The sequence below is a fragment of the Chrysemys picta genome, chromosome 11 (genome assembly GCF_011386835.1).
Source record: "Chrysemys picta bellii isolate R12L10 chromosome 11, ASM1138683v2, whole genome shotgun sequence".
NCBI classification, from domain to species: Eukaryota; Metazoa; Chordata; order Testudines; family Emydidae; genus Chrysemys; species Chrysemys picta.
The window spans coordinates 78,147,947-78,166,095 of NC_088801.1; the positions used below are offsets into that span (position 1 = coordinate 78,147,947).

An 18,149-nucleotide genomic window follows, 5' to 3' on the forward strand; every position below is an offset into this window, starting at 1 on the left:
ACGCAGGACTGCAGCACTTCTTAGGCAAACTGTATTTTATGCAGGGAAAATAAAAAATTCTCTGCCCAGTGGTGCAGAATTCCCTCAGGAGTAGAAGTTGATCACAGCACCCTGCCTGCGGAATCAGGTTAGGACAGAGTGGGGAACACGACTGCTGAGGGGTCACAGACTGGGGTTCAGAATAGCTAGGGGGGAGGGCCAGACCGGGGAATGGGCTCAGGAGCTAGTGGGCTGACAGCATTGAGCCTGGGGATGGGGTGGGGAGGGCTTCAGAGACCCACGGGGATGGGGGGTGCAGGGACGGGGCAGATGTGCCTGACTGAATGGGAGAGGCTTGAGGTCAGGCAGGATCTGCATGTGGGAGGCTTCCCAACAATCCCCTCCCCACCCCTCAAAAAATCCATCACACCCAACACCCTCCAGGTTCACTCCTAGGCGCCTTCCCTCTCCCTCTGTTCCTCCATTACCCCTGACTCCGCCAAGCCTTTGCAGTGCTTCTGACAGGTGCAGGAAATACAGTTCTGTATTATAATTTAAATGAATTACACAACATTCTGTATTAATATGCCTAGTAAGGAATCTATTTGTCAAAAAAAAAAAAATTACCAGAATCTTTTTTTTTGGCGCGGGGGGGGGGGTCTGTATTGTTACAGACATACTTGCTGACAGATATTTTGAAATAAATTACCAAAATAATTGAAACTGGCATGATTATATTGTATTTTGACAAATAAAATATGCAGAATTTTCAAATATTGTGTGCAGAATTTTTAAATTTTTGGCACAGAATTCCCCCAGGAGTAACCACTGCACAAGATAGATGCATAGGGGAGCCAAATTAAGGTTTCATGGGTGACTGTAAATCTGGCATTTACTAACTTTTGGGTATTTAACTTTATAACTACTGAACTTGGCTTTTTGTATGTAATCTTAATTATGCTGTCCTAAATAATTCCTCTTCCTCCTTAACGTGTAAACCCTATGTATACTTGTAAATGGTTATCCTCTTCCCATATAGCTATTAAGCCAGGTTGTACTTAGTTCCTGGAATATTTTCACTTTAGTCAATATCTTCATCTGCCTAATCACTTTGTTGCTGTTCTCTGAATTCTTTTGTTGACATCTTTCTGGTATTGACACTCCCACAGCTGTTTGCAGAACATAACAATGTTCTTCTTTTTTTAGGTAGTTGGAGTTGCAGATCCTCATGCTTTTGCTAGAAATGACCTTCAGAAGATTCACAGCATTGACAAGAAAAATGTATTTAATGGTAATATTTGCCTCGCTGTCTTGTTCTATAGGCCATATTATGAAAGACTAAATTAATGAAATATATTTCTCTAAATCCAAACACTAATATTAGTTCATATGCAGTGCCTTTTAGGACATACATCTGGGGATTGTATTTATGGAATATAGTATTATTTTGTATTTAAAAAAATAATCAAAAAATGCCCATTCAGGGCTTTAAGCAGTCTTGACATAGTTTAAAAAAACTATAACTTCTCATCTTTAGAAGGATGATGTTCCCTTGGTGACTGTACATGTTAGAACAAAATTACTTATACCAGATCATAGAAACAACCACTGTTGCCATTTTTAGGTAATCTGCTCATGTCTTCCTTTTGTGACATTTTATTCTACAGTAATAGCGAAATGTTTTTGCTGTGAGAACAATAAGACCTATAATGTGATATCTACCCGTTGAAATCTAAACACTTTTAAATACAGTAGAACCCTGCTTCACTGAGTCTCCATTTACTCCTTGGAGAATTCTGCACCAAAAAATTAAAAATTCTGCACACATTTTAAAATTCTGCATATTTTATTTGTCAAAATAACGCAATATAATCATGCCAGTTTCAATTATTTTGGTAATTTATTTAAAGGACTATATGATGGATGGAGAATAGGAGTGGGGAGCACTGGAGGAAATCTCCAAATTGCCTTTGTCTAATAGTAATGTAGCTAGTTTTGACCCTTTATTTCTAGTTATTAGTCAATAAATATATGCAGCCTTATGCTCAGAATTACATCATAGGCAACTGAAGCGCAAGTGAGGGTTGGAGAATCAAAATGTATATTGGCTACTCACCATCGCCAGACAGGTCAGTAGCAAACAGTTCCTGGAGCACATTTTGATAAGAACATTTTTCAGTCCAAAAATTTAGACCAGTTCTATTGACTAAAGCACCATGAGCATTTATAAGGCCATACTGTCCTTTACACCACTCTGGCAATGTAAAGGACCTTGAAATTTTTTACACCTGTTTTATACTCCTGGGGGAATTCACTAAGAACAATGGGAACAATTCACAAAGCAGGCAGGCTGCTACATGCTGCTCTGCCTGACAGTGCCTGCCTCATGCCTACCTTCTCAGAAACACGCCAAAGCCCTGCCTCCCATGCCAGGTGTGCCACAATAGCAAGCGAGAGGGACAGAGTCTCGTTCATTGACAGGCCAAGCTCCTCCCCCTACCCCCGGCATTGATTGATGTCTCCTCCTGCATGCATGCCTGCCAAGCCCAGCACACATACCCCCAGTGGTGATTTCAGTCTCCGCAAGCTGCTCCAGGTGCCTGAACAATGTGCCTATGCTGCCAGGGAGGGGCGCATGACTGCTCTTGTGGCTTCCCTTTGCTTCCCTGTCAGAAGCAATTTTTCTGTGGGGAAGCAAAGAAATCTGTGGGGGACATTAATTCTGCGTGTGTGCAGTGGCACAGAATTCCTGCAGGAGTACTCCATTTTCTGGCTCTCCTTATTAACTGAACCACTGTGAGCCCCCAGCTGGCTGGGGCTCGTGCTGTCAGCCCCTGGTGGCCATTATCTGGTTTACCTGGATTTTTGGTTATCTGATCTGGATAAGATTGGATAATTGGAGTTCCACTGTACTGAATAAAAATAGTGAACTATTGTTTTGAAGGAAAGTGTGTGAGTTAGGATGGGATCTGCTTAGTGAGGGAATCGTTAGATCTTGATAAAGTGATCATGGAAAAATCATGGAGCAGGTCCTCAAGGAATCAATTATGAAACACTTAGAGGAGAGGAAAGTGATCAGGAACAGTCAGCATGGATTCACCAAGGGGAAGTCATGCCTGACTAACCTAATTGCCTTCTATGAGGAGATAACTGGCTCTGTGGATGAGGGGAAAGCAGTGGATGTGTTATTCCTTGACTTTAGCAAAGCTTTTGATACGGTCTCCCACAGTATTCTTGCCGCCAAGTTAAAGAAGTATGGGCTGGATGAATGGACTATAAGGTGGATAGAAAGCTGTCTAGATCGTCGGGCTCAACGGGTAGTAATCAATGGCTCCATGTCTAGCTGGCAGCCGGTATCAAGCGGAGTGCCCCAGGGGTCAGTCCTGGGGCCAGTTTTGTTTAATATCTTTATTAATGATCTGGAGGATGGTGTGGACTGCATTCTCAGCAAGTTTGCAGATGTCACTAAACTGGGAGGTGTGGTACATACACTGGAGGGTAGGGATCAGATACAGAGGGACCTAGACAAATTAGAGGATTGGGCCAAAACAACCTGATGAGGTTCAACAAGGACAAGTGCAGAGCACTTAGGACGGAAGAATCCTATGGACTGCTACAGACTAGGGACCGAGAGGCTAGGTAACAGGTCTGCAGAAAAGGACCTAGGGGTCACAGTGGACGAGAAGCTGGATATGAGTCAACAGTGTGCTCTTGTTGCCAAAAAGGCTAACGGCATTTTGGGCTGTATAAGTAGGGGCATTGCCAGCAGATCGAGGAACGTGATCATTCCCCTTTATTCGACACTGGTGAGGCCTCATCTGAAGTACTGTGTCCAGTTTTGGGCCCCACACTACAAGAAGGATGTGGAAATATTGGAAAGAGTCCAGCGGAGGGCAACAAAAATGATTAGGGGTCTGGAGCACATGACTTATGAGGAGAGGCTGAGGGAACTGGGATTGTTTAGTCTCCAGAAGAGACGAATGAGGGGGGATTTGATAGCTGCTTTCAACTACCTGAAGGGGGGTTCCAAAGAGGATGGAGCTTGGCTGTTCTCAGTGGTGGCAGATGACAGAACAAGGAGTAATGGTCTCAAGTTGCAGTGAGGGAGGTTTAGGTTGGATATTAGGAAACACTTTTTCACTAGGAGGGTGGTGAAGCACTGGAATGGGTTCCCTAGGGAGGTGGTGGAATCTCCATCCTTAGAGGTTTTTAAGGCCCGGCTTGACAAAGCCCTGGCTGGGATGATTTAGTTGGGAATTGGTCCTGCTTTGAGCAGGGGGTTGAACTAGATACCTCCTGAGGTCCCTTCCAACCCTGATATTCTATGATTCTATGATGGGCTTTGATTTAAGCAAACCTACAGTGGTGGGAACTTCATAGTAATGATTATTGTGGCTTTCTGCATTTCAGTGGGTCTGAGGGAATTAGGAGTATAAGGGGGGGAAATTTATTTGATTGTCTGATCTCTGAAATAACACAACTGTGCCTATTTCAGAGTGCATCTGGAAGAGTGCACGCAGTCTGTGTCTCTATTGATAAAGTGATTGTGAATCCACATTATGTGATGTTCACTGCATCTGATTCTATTTAGCAATGTCTTCAAATATAGCAAATTACATATATAGTATTTACACATATCGTATTTCTCAGTAGACCTGCATACAAGCCAAATTTTAAGTTCTAAAGTGGAGTTGTTTTAAGTTGAGTAGAAAAGAAGCATCTGAACACTTCTTAAAAATCCATTTTATTTAAGTACGGGCCTACAGTGAACACTTTGAATTGCTTATCAAAAGTTACTATTTTGGGGGGTGCCCAGTGGGTCAATGCATACAAAAATATAAAGGTATTAAAGCTACAGTTGGCAAAATAAGGGAGAAACTGGCTAATATGCATATTTTATTTTCTGCATACCTAGTAAGAGTTGCCATCTATGAATTGAGATGGCATAGGCATTGTTTTTTGAACTTCCTGTGCTAATCTAATAACAGGAATACTGTTGGACAGATTTCATTCTGAGGCAAGTACTACATACATCAACTGCAAGGAGTAGTTTGTGCAAAAGATGAAAAGAGTCACTGTAGACCATCACAACCCTCTAAAACAAATACTGGAGTGAGGTGGATTTGTGTTACAAAAATACCGTAAATGGGATATCTGCCTCCAAAAACAATAGACAAAAGAATATTTCTACTACCTACAGTTACTAATTCTATCACTGGCTTTTCAGTCTAATACACTTGCTTTCAAGAGCAATTTCAGAGTAATCCTGTATGAAATGATCCTGTGCAATGAAGTAAGCCATGCATGGAGAGGCTTTGTGTATATTTAAATATATTAATATTTGTTTTGATTGAGAAAATAATTGTTTTACCATATTAATATAATTGTCCTTTATTTTGGGACTTTTAGAAAGTAACAATGAAACATTTTAGAAATGTGGTGAAACATTTTAAAAAAGAGCTCAGTAGGATTTGTTCAGACCTTCTAAACATTTCCTTTGGGCTGTAACCTTTTGTCCCTTCATATGTCATGTTAATTGTTTCAGAAAGTTAAGTATCTGAAATAGGATCTTAGGCTCAGTCTATTTTAATTGACTTCGGTGAATGCAGAGAGGGGGCACTAAAATACTGTCTCAGCCTTAATTATAGAATCAGTTTTAGTATAACAGACTACTTGGAATTTAGCCTAGAATTAATTCAAGAGGTGCATATAAAACTTGCACTGTAGTAACAAATAGTTTGTTCTATTCTTTTTAATGTGAAATAATATTTTTCCTTTTTTATACTTGCTCACTTTTTGTAACATAAAGGCTGTCTCAACTACTGACATTAGTTGACTCACTATTTTAAATCTCTTTTCCTTCAGATTGGAAAGTAGCCACAGAGAGAGAGAGGTTTGCGGATGCTGTTATAATAGCAACACCAGACAGACTGCATAAGGTACTATCGACTTCTTGAGCATTACACAAAAATCATAACTGGAATAACAGAGGAGAGCCCCGGATTATAAAGTGTACATCATTCCCCTAGCTCTGTCTTTCCAATCTTTGTTTGTTCACTATTGTGATCCATTCTTTCTCACAACAGGTTTGATATGCACTTGGAAAATATGAACGTGCATGAATATTCAATGCCAGGACTTAAGTCATTCTCTACCAATAGCGTCTTAGCTAGGAAAATTAAAATCCAGAATTTAACACCTAACCCATTAAATGATGACAACCGTGTCCAGTTGAGCCCCCCCGCTCACCAGATTGCTGTGAGGGAATCCAGCTGCTGAATCCTTAGGTGTTTTAAACCCCCAGAGTCTTAACAGAGTTCTACTAGTGCTGCTGTCTGAGGGCCTCTGGTCTCATTCTCAAGCTGCCAGTCTTCTATCTGGCATTCACAGCCAAGAGCCGAGGCCACTCATTCCCTGGCCCAGCCCCTAGAACCAGTGCTGACGGAGCCCTTAGATTCCTCCTCCCATAGCTTGAACACACAACACACCACCTCTCCGATCCCTACCCGAAGGGGACCAGGTGCTGGGTGTCATTTATAAACTCATAAACACTTTGCACAGGGTTCTCCAATGCTTTCGCTCTTTCTTCGTGTATTTTTCATGCCACTAATCTATATTAAAATAATAAACCCTACCTGCATTTCCCTTTTCAGTTTCCTCCCCACACTGGAATGTTCTCTGGGCTGGGGTCATGGTGTCTGGGGCAGTTGCGTGGCTTGGGTTCTGAAAGCTGGAGTGTCTCTCCCAGTTTACCTCCTCCCCTTGACTGGTTTGTCTCCTTCCCCTTTCTTGCCCAAAATTTCCTGTGTGTTTCCTGGAGCCTTCCTCCAGTTAATGCCTTTGCAACCTCTTGCTTGGTCACTTCTCTCTCTTCTATCATTTCCACTCCCTCCATCACTTCAGAGAAGAGCAGCTTGAGCAAGCCCATTGTCCTGAGGTGCTTCATCCCGAATAGATGGTCACTGATTTCCGTCATTGTACCTCACAGAGGAGGAACATAGTTGTTGGCTATGGTGGATACACAGATTTTGTTCTCACTTAGAAGTTATGTTGGCATATCTGTGTCGGGGGTGTGAACAAAAATACACCCCTCACCAACGTAACTATCCTGACAATATAGATGCAGCTACGTCAACAGAAGAGTGCTTCTGTTGATGTAGTGAATGTCGTTCATGGAGGTGGTGATCATATGCCAAAAGAAAAATATGTCATTGTAGAGTGTGTCTATACTAGGAGGCTGTGCTGGCATTCCCATGCTGCTGTGGGTTCTGTAGTGTAGACATGGCCAGAGACATAGAGGCCTGACATGATACAGCAGTTTCATAATATCAACCAGAACGTGTAAGTTGTACAGAGTCCCCAAAGTCATCACATTGCGGAGGAGCTATCACCGGCACAATCAGGTTTTCATGTTGGTAAGTGTAGAAACAAAGCAGAATCAAAAGGACGGGAATTAAGATGAGGGTTTTTAAATTTTAAACATAGAATTGTAGAAGTGTAGGGCTGCAAGGCATCTTGAGAAGTAATCAAAGCCAGCCCACGGCGGTGCATCAGGATCAAGTAAACATAGATTGTCCCTCACAGCTGTTTGTCCAGCCTGTTCTTAAAAAATCTCCAATGATGGGGATTCTACAAAAGGAATGGGCAAACTATGGCCCGCAGGCCACATCTGGCCTGTCAGCCATTTTAATCCGGCCCTCGAGCTCCTGCTGGGGAGCAAGGTCTGGGGCTTACCCCCTTCGGCGCTCCAGCCAGGGAGCAGGGTCGGGGTCGCTCCGCATGGCTCCCAGACGCAGCAGTATGTCCTCCCTCTGGCTCCTATGCGTAGGGGCAGCCAGGGGGCTCCACTTCGCATACTGCCCCCACCCCAAGGGCCATCCCCGCAGTTCCCATTGGCCAGGAACCACGGCCAATGGGAGCTGCAGGGGCATCGCCTGCAGATGGGGCAGTGCGCAACAGAGCTGCCTGGGCGCTCATCTGGGTAGGAGCCGGAGGGGGGACATGCCGCTGCTTCCGGGAGCCGCTTGAGGTAAGCGCCGCCCCGAGCCTGCACCCCTGACCCACTCCCCCCCGCCGCGCCCCAACCTCCTGCCCCAGCACTGATCCCCCTCCAAACCCCTCGGTCCCAACTCGGAGCACCCTCCAAACCCCAGAGCCTGCATTCCCAGCCGGAGCCCTCACCCCCCTATGCCCCAAACCCCTGCCTCAGCCCTGATCCCCCTCCCACCCTCTGAACCCCTCGATCCCAGCCTGGGGCACCCTCCTACACTGCAAACCCCTCATCCCCAGCCCCACTCCAGAGCCTCCACCCCCAGCCAGAGCCCTCACCCCATCCCCACTTTTGTGAGCATTCATGGCCAAAAAGTTTGCCCACCCCTGTTCTACAACCTCCCTTGAAAGACTATTCCAGTGCTTAACTACCCTTATAGCTAGAAAGTTTTTCCTAATACCTAACCTAAATCTCCCTTACTGCAGTTTAAGCCTGTTCCTTGTTCTCCATGTCCACTGAAGGTAGGACAGTTGGTCTTCTTGTGAGTGTCCACCCCCATGCCTTTGATTGGAGAATTTTGGTAGCAGTGCCCATTTTACCCACAGGTGCACCCCACACATCCTCATGACCCATACTGGGGATACATAGGGCTGTGCGGGAAGTCTGCCCTCAGTTCCTTCTCAACCACCTTTGGCCTGAGATGGAGCTTTACTTCTACTTAGTGCAGTTAGTTTAATTTGGAGTTTGTTGTTTCCCCTTTGCCGGTTCCCCATTTGAAGGGCTGGTTTGGGATTTTAGTTAACTAGGGGATCCCCAGGCTTTAAGCATTGTCTTTTCTGCTGACAGGCTGCCCCAGTAAGTGATGGACACTCTCGTGTCTGTTTGGGAGACACCTATGTACAGGCTAAGTGTATGGTCTGCCCCTCGTTCAAGAGCAGATCTCGTAAAAACAAGGAAATAATGTTCAAGCTCTTGATGAAGGAGCAAGCCTGAAGCCTGCCTTCTAAACTGGGCTCTGAGAACTCCTGTCTGTATGCCCCAGACTATTAGCCTTTTTTTGCAACTGCACTGCATTCTTAACCCATGTACAATTTGTGACCCATTATAATCCCCAGATCCTCTTCTGCAGTTCTACTGCCTAACCAGTTAGTCCCCATTTTATATTTGTGCATTTGATTTTTCTTTCCCACGTGTAGTACTTTGCAACTGTCTTTATTGAAGTTCATCTTGTTGATTTCAGACCAATTCTCCAGTTTGTCAGCGTGGTTCTGAATCCTAATCTTGTCCTCCACAAATTTTATAAGTATACTCGCAACCTGTGTTCCTCTAAGCTGTGTGGTTGGGCAGCTGCCCAGGAGTGATTCAAGTGCCGCGCTCTTGATTAGCACATCTGGCAGCTTGTGTTCAGGTGCCCCTGCCCCCCGCTGCTTTGCAGCCACGTTGCTCCTGCCCTCTGCCTTGGCGTCCCTGGGCAGCTGCTCCCAGGACCCTCCTGCTGGCTATGCAGAGCAGGGGATGGGAGGGGGCGCTAACGTGAGGGTGTCCCCCGCCCCTGTACCCCATCTCTGCAGAGCAGGGGTGGGGGACAGGGCTCAGGACTCAGAGCAGGAGAGCTTCTGAGGTCTGAACAAACTTTCTGGGCAGTGAGTAACCCAGGGTTGTGAATAAGTGACTTAAAGAGACAGCGCATGGTCTCTCAGAGACTTCCCCAGCAGCCAGCACACACAATCTCTCTCTGTCACACACACACACGCTGTCCCTCTCCCTCCTTCCTATGTACCCCATCTCCACAGAGCAGGGGAAGGGGGACAGGGCTCCGGAGCAGGAGAGCTTTCAGTGAGAGTGCCTTAAAGAGACAGTGCACGGTGTCTCTCAGAAACTTCCCCAGCAGCCAGCAAACACACTGTCTCTGTGTGTGTGTGTCTCTCTCTCTCTCTCTCACACACACACACTCTCTCTCTCTCTCTTTCACACTCACCTCCTAACACATAGTTGTATTATTGTTGTTGTTACTTCTTAGTACTTCCTGCAATGCACATATATTCTCTGTAATTTTATTTTTTCAAAGTGCTGTTGTTTTCGTTTTTTGACTGGTCTGTGCATTTCATAATTTTTATTTCTCTCTTACACTTTAATTTAATTCTTTGAGTTCTAAAATACCTAACCTGTCCTGGCTGGAGTAATTATCCCTATGGTAACTTTTAAAAATATACATAGTATATCTAGGTTTTTTGTTTCTACTGGTGTCGCACTTCATCTCGGTGCACATAACAAAATTTATTTCACACATGGATGAAAAAACTAGAGGGAACATTGCTCGCAACTCCATTATCCAAATCATTAATGAAAATTATTGAATAGCGCTGGACCCAGGACTGACCCTGTGGGATCCCAGTAGACACGCCATCCCAATTTGACAGCAAACCATTGATAACTACTCTTTAAGTATCATCTCTCAACCAGTTGTGCAACCACCTTATAGTAATTCCAAGTAGACTGCATTCCCCTAGTTTTCTTATGAGAATGTCATGTGGGACTATGACCAAAGCCTTACTAAAATCAATATATAGCACATCTACTGCTTCTCACCCCTGTCCCCACTAACTTGCTCAAAGAAGGAATACCCCCTCCCCTAAAAAAATCAATCTGTAAATTGCCCTTAGAAAATCAACTCTAGTATTATTCAAGTTATAACGTCATAAGGACTTTGGCAATATTGTCAGTGAACTAAAACATGGAATATTCTATTAGTAATAATAATCATACTTAGCATTTATAACCCCTTAGAGAAGATATGAATATCCCTTTTTAACATAAAAAATCTAGAAAATCACTTTTTGAGATTATGTATTTATAGAACGGGTTATATAAAGAGTGTCAAAGAGCTTACAGCTGAAGGACCTTGTCCAAAGCCCACTAATACCAAGCCGAAAAGGCAGTACAACAGTACAATACACTGCACTATCCAATTAAACAAACAAAGGGAAGACTGCTTGATAGTCCGAATGTTCTACAGACCCAGGGGGTCTTCAGGAAGTTGTTATATGAAGCAGGAAGAGGAAGGCAAATGAAGAATGTAAATCAGAAGACAAACCTTAAGTGGCTGCATGCAAAAGGCATGACATTAATTCAGTCACTACTGAAAAATAAAAATAGTTTTGGATCAACCCAAAATGATTTTTTTTTTCACTTTTCTTAGAGAAACAAATATCTGAAGGAAAAATATGTGGGTTGAATTCAACACTTTGTTTTGATTTCATCCAGCTTTTTATGAAGAGCAAAGGAAATACAAAAACCCCATTCAGACAACCAAGCCTCCCCTGTATATCCTACAGCCTTTTGGTTAGAGCACTTCCCTGGGGTGGGGGACACCTGGGCTCATGTCTCCACTCTGCCTGGTTTACAGCAGGGATTTGAACGTTAGTCGCTCATAGCTTAATACTTTATTGGAGGAGGGAGTGGGATGCAGGTGTCTCCCTCCGGAGAGTCTCCTAACCAGCAGGCTGTCGTGTCGTTCTCTGTCTCCACCCCAGTGACTATGTAAGTATTTTATACCAAGTGTAACAGCTTCCATAGGAGTGACTGAGTTGATGCTGTCCCAGGATATTCAGTGCCATAACACTGGACTATTCTGTTGGAAGTGGGAGTCCCTAGTTCAAATCCCTCCTCTGAGTGGGGACTTGAACCTGGGTTCAGACATCCTAGGTAAGTGCTGTCACCATGAGTCTATGGCCTTGGGGAGGCATTTCCACTTCTGTTGGTTTTGTGAATGGCATCTAACGCCCCTTGCAAATCTAGCCCAAAAAATGTTGTGGGCCAAAACTATTTGGCAAAGTTGTGTGAAATTCGCAAGTAGTTTTGGTGGACCTGAAACTGTATATTTTGGTGAATAAACTGTCTGAAAAATGTTGTTTATTTCTAATTGTGAGTAAACAATGATAGGGAGAAACGTTTAGTTTCTTGTAACTTGTCTCTTTGGTGTCTTTCTTTTCCTAGGCTCCAGCGATAGCTTTTGCTAACAAAGGCTACCACATTTTGTTGGAAAAGCCCATGGCAGTAAGTTAAGCAAGATCATAATGTTAAAGTTTAAACAGTTGGGGTAATTTTCAAATATCAGGGTAAAATCTTCAATCAATTTCCTTAGTATCTTTTCTGCTACATTTGCTAATTATCAAAGCCCTGATCCATATTCTTTTATATTTAATAAACAGAAAATGGAAAAAAAATTGTACATAGTCTTCCTTTCCCTGATCCTATTTTCGTTTAACTTAGAATATAAACTCCTCAGGGTGGAAACTCCCTTAAAGTGGGGGTGTGTTTGTACAGCCCTAGCACATGTAGGTGTTAATGTAATAAATAATATTCTGCCTGTGTGTAAATATAATGTGGGGTTTGCTTCCTTACAGCACATCTCTCGCTTTGGGATCTTGCAGTAAGGTGGTCATGTTAAATTCATGATATCATGTAATTTCTCTGGCAGTAGAACATCATGTCAGGCACAGGATTTTGACTTCATTGCAGAATCCAGAAGAACAAGAAATGAAATTTTTGGTTTAATACTGTCCTGCTATCTGCAATAAGGTGCCCTGAACCTGCACCTCTGATGTCAGTGGGAGCCTTGCCATTGACTTCAGTGGGCACAGGAGCTAATTCTGAGAGTCGGAGGAACACCAGTTCCTGCAATCTACCTGTCTTTCCACATAAATGTTTTTGCACTTCCAAGTTTGTGAAAGTTGCTTTACAGACAGATTAAATCTTTGGGGTGCTGTATAAATAACATCTTTTATTATTGTTTATATTTGTATTAGTGTGCTCTCAGTGCTGTACATAAATGTAGTAAGAGACAATCTTTTCCCCCAAAGAGTATAGACAAGATGGACACAGTGTAGGAGAAAGGAGGAGTATTGTCTTCATTTTATAGATGGAAATTGAGGCACAGAGAACCAACATACTCATGGTAACAGAGTCTGGCAGAGCCTAGGAGTTGATCCCAATACAGGCAGTCCTCAGACCTATGGTACAATTGGTACCTGAAAAATTACGTCGTAAGTCAAAACGTCATAACTTGGAACCGCAATACATTCCATTGTGGTACCAAGCATTGTAAAGTCGAAACCAACTGTCGTAAGTCGAATCAGGGGGTCAATTCATAGATTCATAGATTCATAGATTATAGGACTGGAAGGGACCTCGAGAGGTCATCGAGTCCAGTCCCCTGCCCGCATGGCAGGACCAAATACTGTCTAGACCATCCCTGATAGACATTTATCTAACCTACTCTTAAATATCTCCAGAGACGGAGATTCCACAACCTCCCTAGGCAATTTGTTCCAGTGTTTAACCACCCTGACAGTTAGGAACTTTTTCCTAATGTCCAACCTAGACCTCCCTTGCTGCAGTTTAAACCCATTGTTTCTGGTTCTATCCTTAGAGGCTAAGGTGAACAAGTTTTCTCCCTCCTCCTTATGACACCCTTTTAGATACCTGAAAACTGCTATCATGTCCCCTCTCAGTCTTCTCTTTTCCAAACTAAACAAACCCAATTCTTTCAGCCTTCCTTCATAGGTCATGTTCTCAAGACCTTTAATCATTCTTGTTGCTCTTCTTTGGACCCTTTCCAATTTCTCCACATCTTTTTTAAAATGCGGCGCCCAGAACTGGACACAATACTCCAGCTGAGGCCTAACCAGAGCAGAGTAGAGCGGAAGAATGACTTCTCGTGTCTTGCTCACAACACACCTGTTAATACATCCCAGAATCATGTTTGCTTTTTTTGCAACAGCATCACACTGTTGACTCATATTTAGCTTGTGGTCCACTATAACCCCTAGATCCCTTTCTGCCGTACTCCTTCCTAGACAGTCTTTTCCCATTCTGTATGTGTGAAATTGATTTTTCCTTCCTAAGTGGAGCACTTTGCATTTGTCTTTGTTAAACTTCATCCTGTTTAACTCAGACCATTTCTCCAATTTGTCCAGATCATTTTGAATTATGACCCTGTCCTCCAAAGTAGTTGCAATCCCTCCCAGTTTGGTATCATCCGCAAACTTAATAAGCGTACTTTCTATGCCAATATCTAAGTCGTTGATGAAGATATTGAACAGAGCCGGTCCCAAAACAGACCCCTGCGGTACCCCACTCGTTACGCCTTTCCAGCAGGATTGGGAACCATTAATAACAACTCTCTGAGTACGGTTATCCAGCCAGTTATGCACCCACCTTTTAGTAGCTCCATCTAAATTGTATTTGCCTAGTTTATCGATAAGAATATCATGCGAGACCGTATCAAATGCCTTACTAAAGTCTAGGTATACCACATCCACCGCTTCACCCTTGTCCACAAGGCTCGTTATCCTATCAAAGAAAGCTATCAGATTGGTTTGACATGATTTGTTCTTCACAAATCCATGCTGGCTGTTCCCTATCACCTTACCACCTTCCAAGTGTTTGCAGATGATTTCCTTAATTACTTGCTCCATTATCTTCCCTGGCACAGAAGTTAAACTAACTGGTCTGTAGTTTCCTGGGTTGTTTTTATTTCCCTTTTTATAGATGGGCACTATATTTGCCCTTTTCCAGTCTTCTGGAATCTCTCCCGTCTCCCATGACTTTCCAAAGATAATAGCTAGAGGCTCAGATACCTCCTCTATTAGCTCCTTGAGTATTCTAGGATGCATTTCATCAGGCCCGGGTGACTTGCAGGCATCTAACTTTTCTAAGTGATTTTTAACTTGTTCTTTTTTTATTTTATCCGCTAAACCTACCCCCTTCCCATTAGTATTCACTATGTTAGGCATTCCTTCAGACTTCTCGGTGAAGACCGAAAATAAAGAAGTCATTAAGCATCTCTGCCATTTCCAAGTTTCCTGTTACTGTTTCTCCCTCTTCACTAAGCAGTGGGCCTACCCTGTCTTTGGTCTTCCTCTTGCTTCTAATGTATTGATAAAAAGTCTTCTTGTTTCCTTTTATTCCCGTAGCTAGTTTGAGCTCATTTTGTGCCTTTGCTTTTCTAATCTTGCCCCTGCATTCCTGTGTTGTTTGCCTATATTCATCCTTTGTAATCTGTCCTAGTTTCCATTTTTTATATGACTCCTTTTTATTTTTTAGATCGTGCAAGATCTCGTGGTTAAGCCAAGGTGGTCTTTTGCCACATTTTCTATCTTTCCTAATCAGCGGAATAGCTTGCTTTTGGGCCCTTAATAGTGTCCCTTTGAAAAACTGCCACCTCTCCTCAGTTGTTTTTCCCCACAGTCTTGATTCCCATGGGACCTTACCTATCAGCTCTCTGAGCTTCCCAAAATCTGCCTTCCTGAAATCCATTGTCTCTATTTTGATGTTCTCCCTTCTACCCTTCCTTAGAATTGCAAACTCTACGATTTCATGATCACTTTCACCCAGGCTGCCTTCTGCTTTCACATTCTCAACGAGTTCCTCCCTATTTGTTAAAATCAAGTCTAGAACAGCTTCCCCCCAGTAGCTTTTTCAACCTTCTGAAATAAAAAGTTGTCTCCAATGCAGTCCAAGAATTTGTTGGATAGTCTGTGCCCCGCTGTGTTATTTTTCCAACATATATCCGGATAGTTGAAGTCCCCCATCACCACCAAATCTTGGGCTTTGGATGATTTTGTTAGTTGCTTGAAAAAAGCCTCATCCACCTCTTCCACCTGGTTAGAAACGTCCTAAGTGCCGTTCGTCATAAGTTGAAAGTTGTAAAGTCGAGGACTGCCTGTATCCTGGAGACCCAAGGCTAGTGTCTCAACCATAAAACCACCCTTCCTTTAACGTCTTTATTTAAAAAAGTAATGACACACATTTTACATCAATAAAAACTATTTGCTGCTGTGCTGAAATCTTGGATAAGTTTCACCCTGCAGGAGCGTGCTTTGGTCTAGTTAAATGTAGTTTCTAATAATAATGCAAACATATACATAACTAGAGTATTATTGGTGAGTGCCATTTTCATACAGTTGAAGATGAAATTACAATTAGCACATAAGTGCCTACAAAGATATTTAATAAAACATATGTTTCAAATCGCTAGTGTTTTGACAACAGATTCATGCAGTAACTGTGGTACATAATGCAGTCAGAATAGAAATAACTGACTGGGTTGTTTTCTCTGGTTTATAAGGTAACACCTGAGGACTGCAAAGAAATTGTGTCTGTATGTGCAGCTAACAATGTCATGCTTGCAGTGTGCCATGTCCTGCGGTACTATCCAGCCTCACTGAAGATAAAGGTATACTTATTGCTTTCACAGTAACCAGTTGAGTCAAAAAGAACAGGAGTACTTGTGGCACCTTAGAGACTAACAGTTGAGTCAGTAAATGGTCATTCCTGCTATGTGATATGGATATTAACTTTTGTGACCTTGACATTGGTCATGGGAGTAGGGTCAATAAATTCCTGTACTATGTGTCACACTCCTGGTACTACTGCGATTGGTTGTCAGAGCATAAAAAATAATCATTTAGAATTGCAAGAAGCAGCTGTGAAAGTTGAGACCAGGACTTCAGGTGTTCGGTTACTGAGAAAATAAGGTTGTAAATGAAATTCCACAAGAAATAAGGTTGTAAATGAAATTCCATTGCCACAACTTAAAAGCTCGCCCCAGGAAAACAATAGATTTAAAACTTAAACTTATTCTAATGGAGAAGTCACTGCGCCTGGCATCCGACCCCGGTCAGCAGATTCCCTCTGGACACGGGTGTCCAACAACCACTTCTGACAAACAGACTTCACCCGTGTCACAGAGGAAAGCTCACTCCTCTAAAAATATGGCAAGAAAACGGGCACCAACTTTTCCTCTTAAAGAGCCACTGAAAAAGAAATAGTCTCTGGCTTGTTCTAGGTTCTCGGTACCAACCGCACCATGGCTGAGTACATACAAAGCACCGGGGTCCTCGGGTACCGCACGGACCAAGAACGCCAGTGACCACAAGCAGGCAGGCTCAGAGTCAAGAGGCAAAGAGAAGCCTACCTCCTCCACCGCAGTACCGACGGGGCTGCCTAAACATGTGGCACCGATATGCTCTCCATAGGCTATGGTGCCACCCTCAGCTCCCATAGCGCAGGGTGCTCCGACGTCAGCTCAGATGTCTACAACTACAACAGCACAGTGATTATTGACCGCCTTGGTACCGAAACCATCTGTACCACACCAATTTCTTCACCACAAGGACTTACTAATCTTGTCAACGTCGGACTCAGCACACGTTACTTCGGTGCACATGGTTCCCACGCCAACTCACCTCCCCTCTGGCCCCTCCATTTTCCGGTGAAGGTGATGAGGAAAAGGGTGCTTACTCATCACGCCATTCCTCTCACATTCAAACGAGTACGGTATTAGGTCCACCTGTACAGCCCAAATATCACCACTGGGCTGACACCTAGATACGGTATGGGCACCCATGGACGCCAGCACCTATGCCATTCCCTACATAGTGGCCCTGCTGGGACTCCTGGGGGACATACAGGAGACAATACCCTAGACCCACGAACTCTACAGAGAGAGGACTAGATCTCCCCCACCACTCTCAGTGAAATTTTTGAATAACAGGAAGAAACCCTGGAACAAGAAACTACCCCAACAACCAACATTTTCTCTTCTTCCTTAGACGAGGCCATGATGCCTCCATCACCCACAACAGCCAATGACTTCAAATACTTTCAAGAGCTGTTCAGAAGAATTGCCGATTCCCTAGAGATTCTCCGAGAGGAGGTTCTAGAGTCCCAACATAAATTACTAGACATTCTGCAAACATCATCAAAGATTGCACTTCCTGTAAATGAAGCACTTATGGAACCAGCTAAAAATATATGGCAGACCCAAGCAACTATCCCGCCCACTTAAAAGAGAGGGGATAAAAAAATATTACATCCACTCAAAGAAAATGGACTTTTTATTCTCTCACCCCACACCAAACTCCTTAGTGGTTGACGCCATCAGTGAACTGGGCAGACAACACCACTGCAGATCCACTCCCTATGACAAAGAGTGGAAACGGTTAGACTGCTTTGGACGCAAGGCCTGTTCATCGGCCACTTTCCAATTTCAAATTGCTAACTATGCTGCACTGATGGAAAAATATGACCATACAAATTACAGTAACTCCTCATTTAAATTCGTCCCGGTTAACATTGTTTCATTATTAGGTTGCTGATCTATTAGAGAACATGC

The 18,149-nt window shown here is 43.4% G+C and overlaps 1 protein-coding gene across 7 annotated transcripts in view; it reads left to right on the plus strand.

The window, feature by feature from the left end:
• The window catches only part of LOC101941448 (2,7-anhydro-N-acetylneuraminate hydratase-like), a 69,599-nt gene that overhangs the window by 14,402 nt on the left and 37,048 nt on the right, over positions 1-18,149 (plus strand). For 5 of the 7 annotated variants that reach the window (XR_010591418.1, XM_065561195.1, XM_065561199.1 and 2 more), the window contains exons 3-6: positions 1,186-1,270; positions 5,845-5,918; positions 11,966-12,025; positions 16,101-16,208. Coding sequence is in view for 6 of the 7 variants with exons in the window: in XM_065561195.1 (XP_065417267.1) it covers positions 1,186-1,270; positions 5,845-5,918; positions 11,966-12,025; positions 16,101-16,208 (327 nt within the window). In the remaining variant the exon portion in view is untranslated. The remainder of the gene's footprint in view (positions 1-1,185; positions 1,271-5,844; positions 5,919-11,965; positions 12,026-16,100; positions 16,209-18,149) is intronic. The other 2 variants (XM_065561196.1, XM_065561197.1) reach the window with 1 other exon arrangement.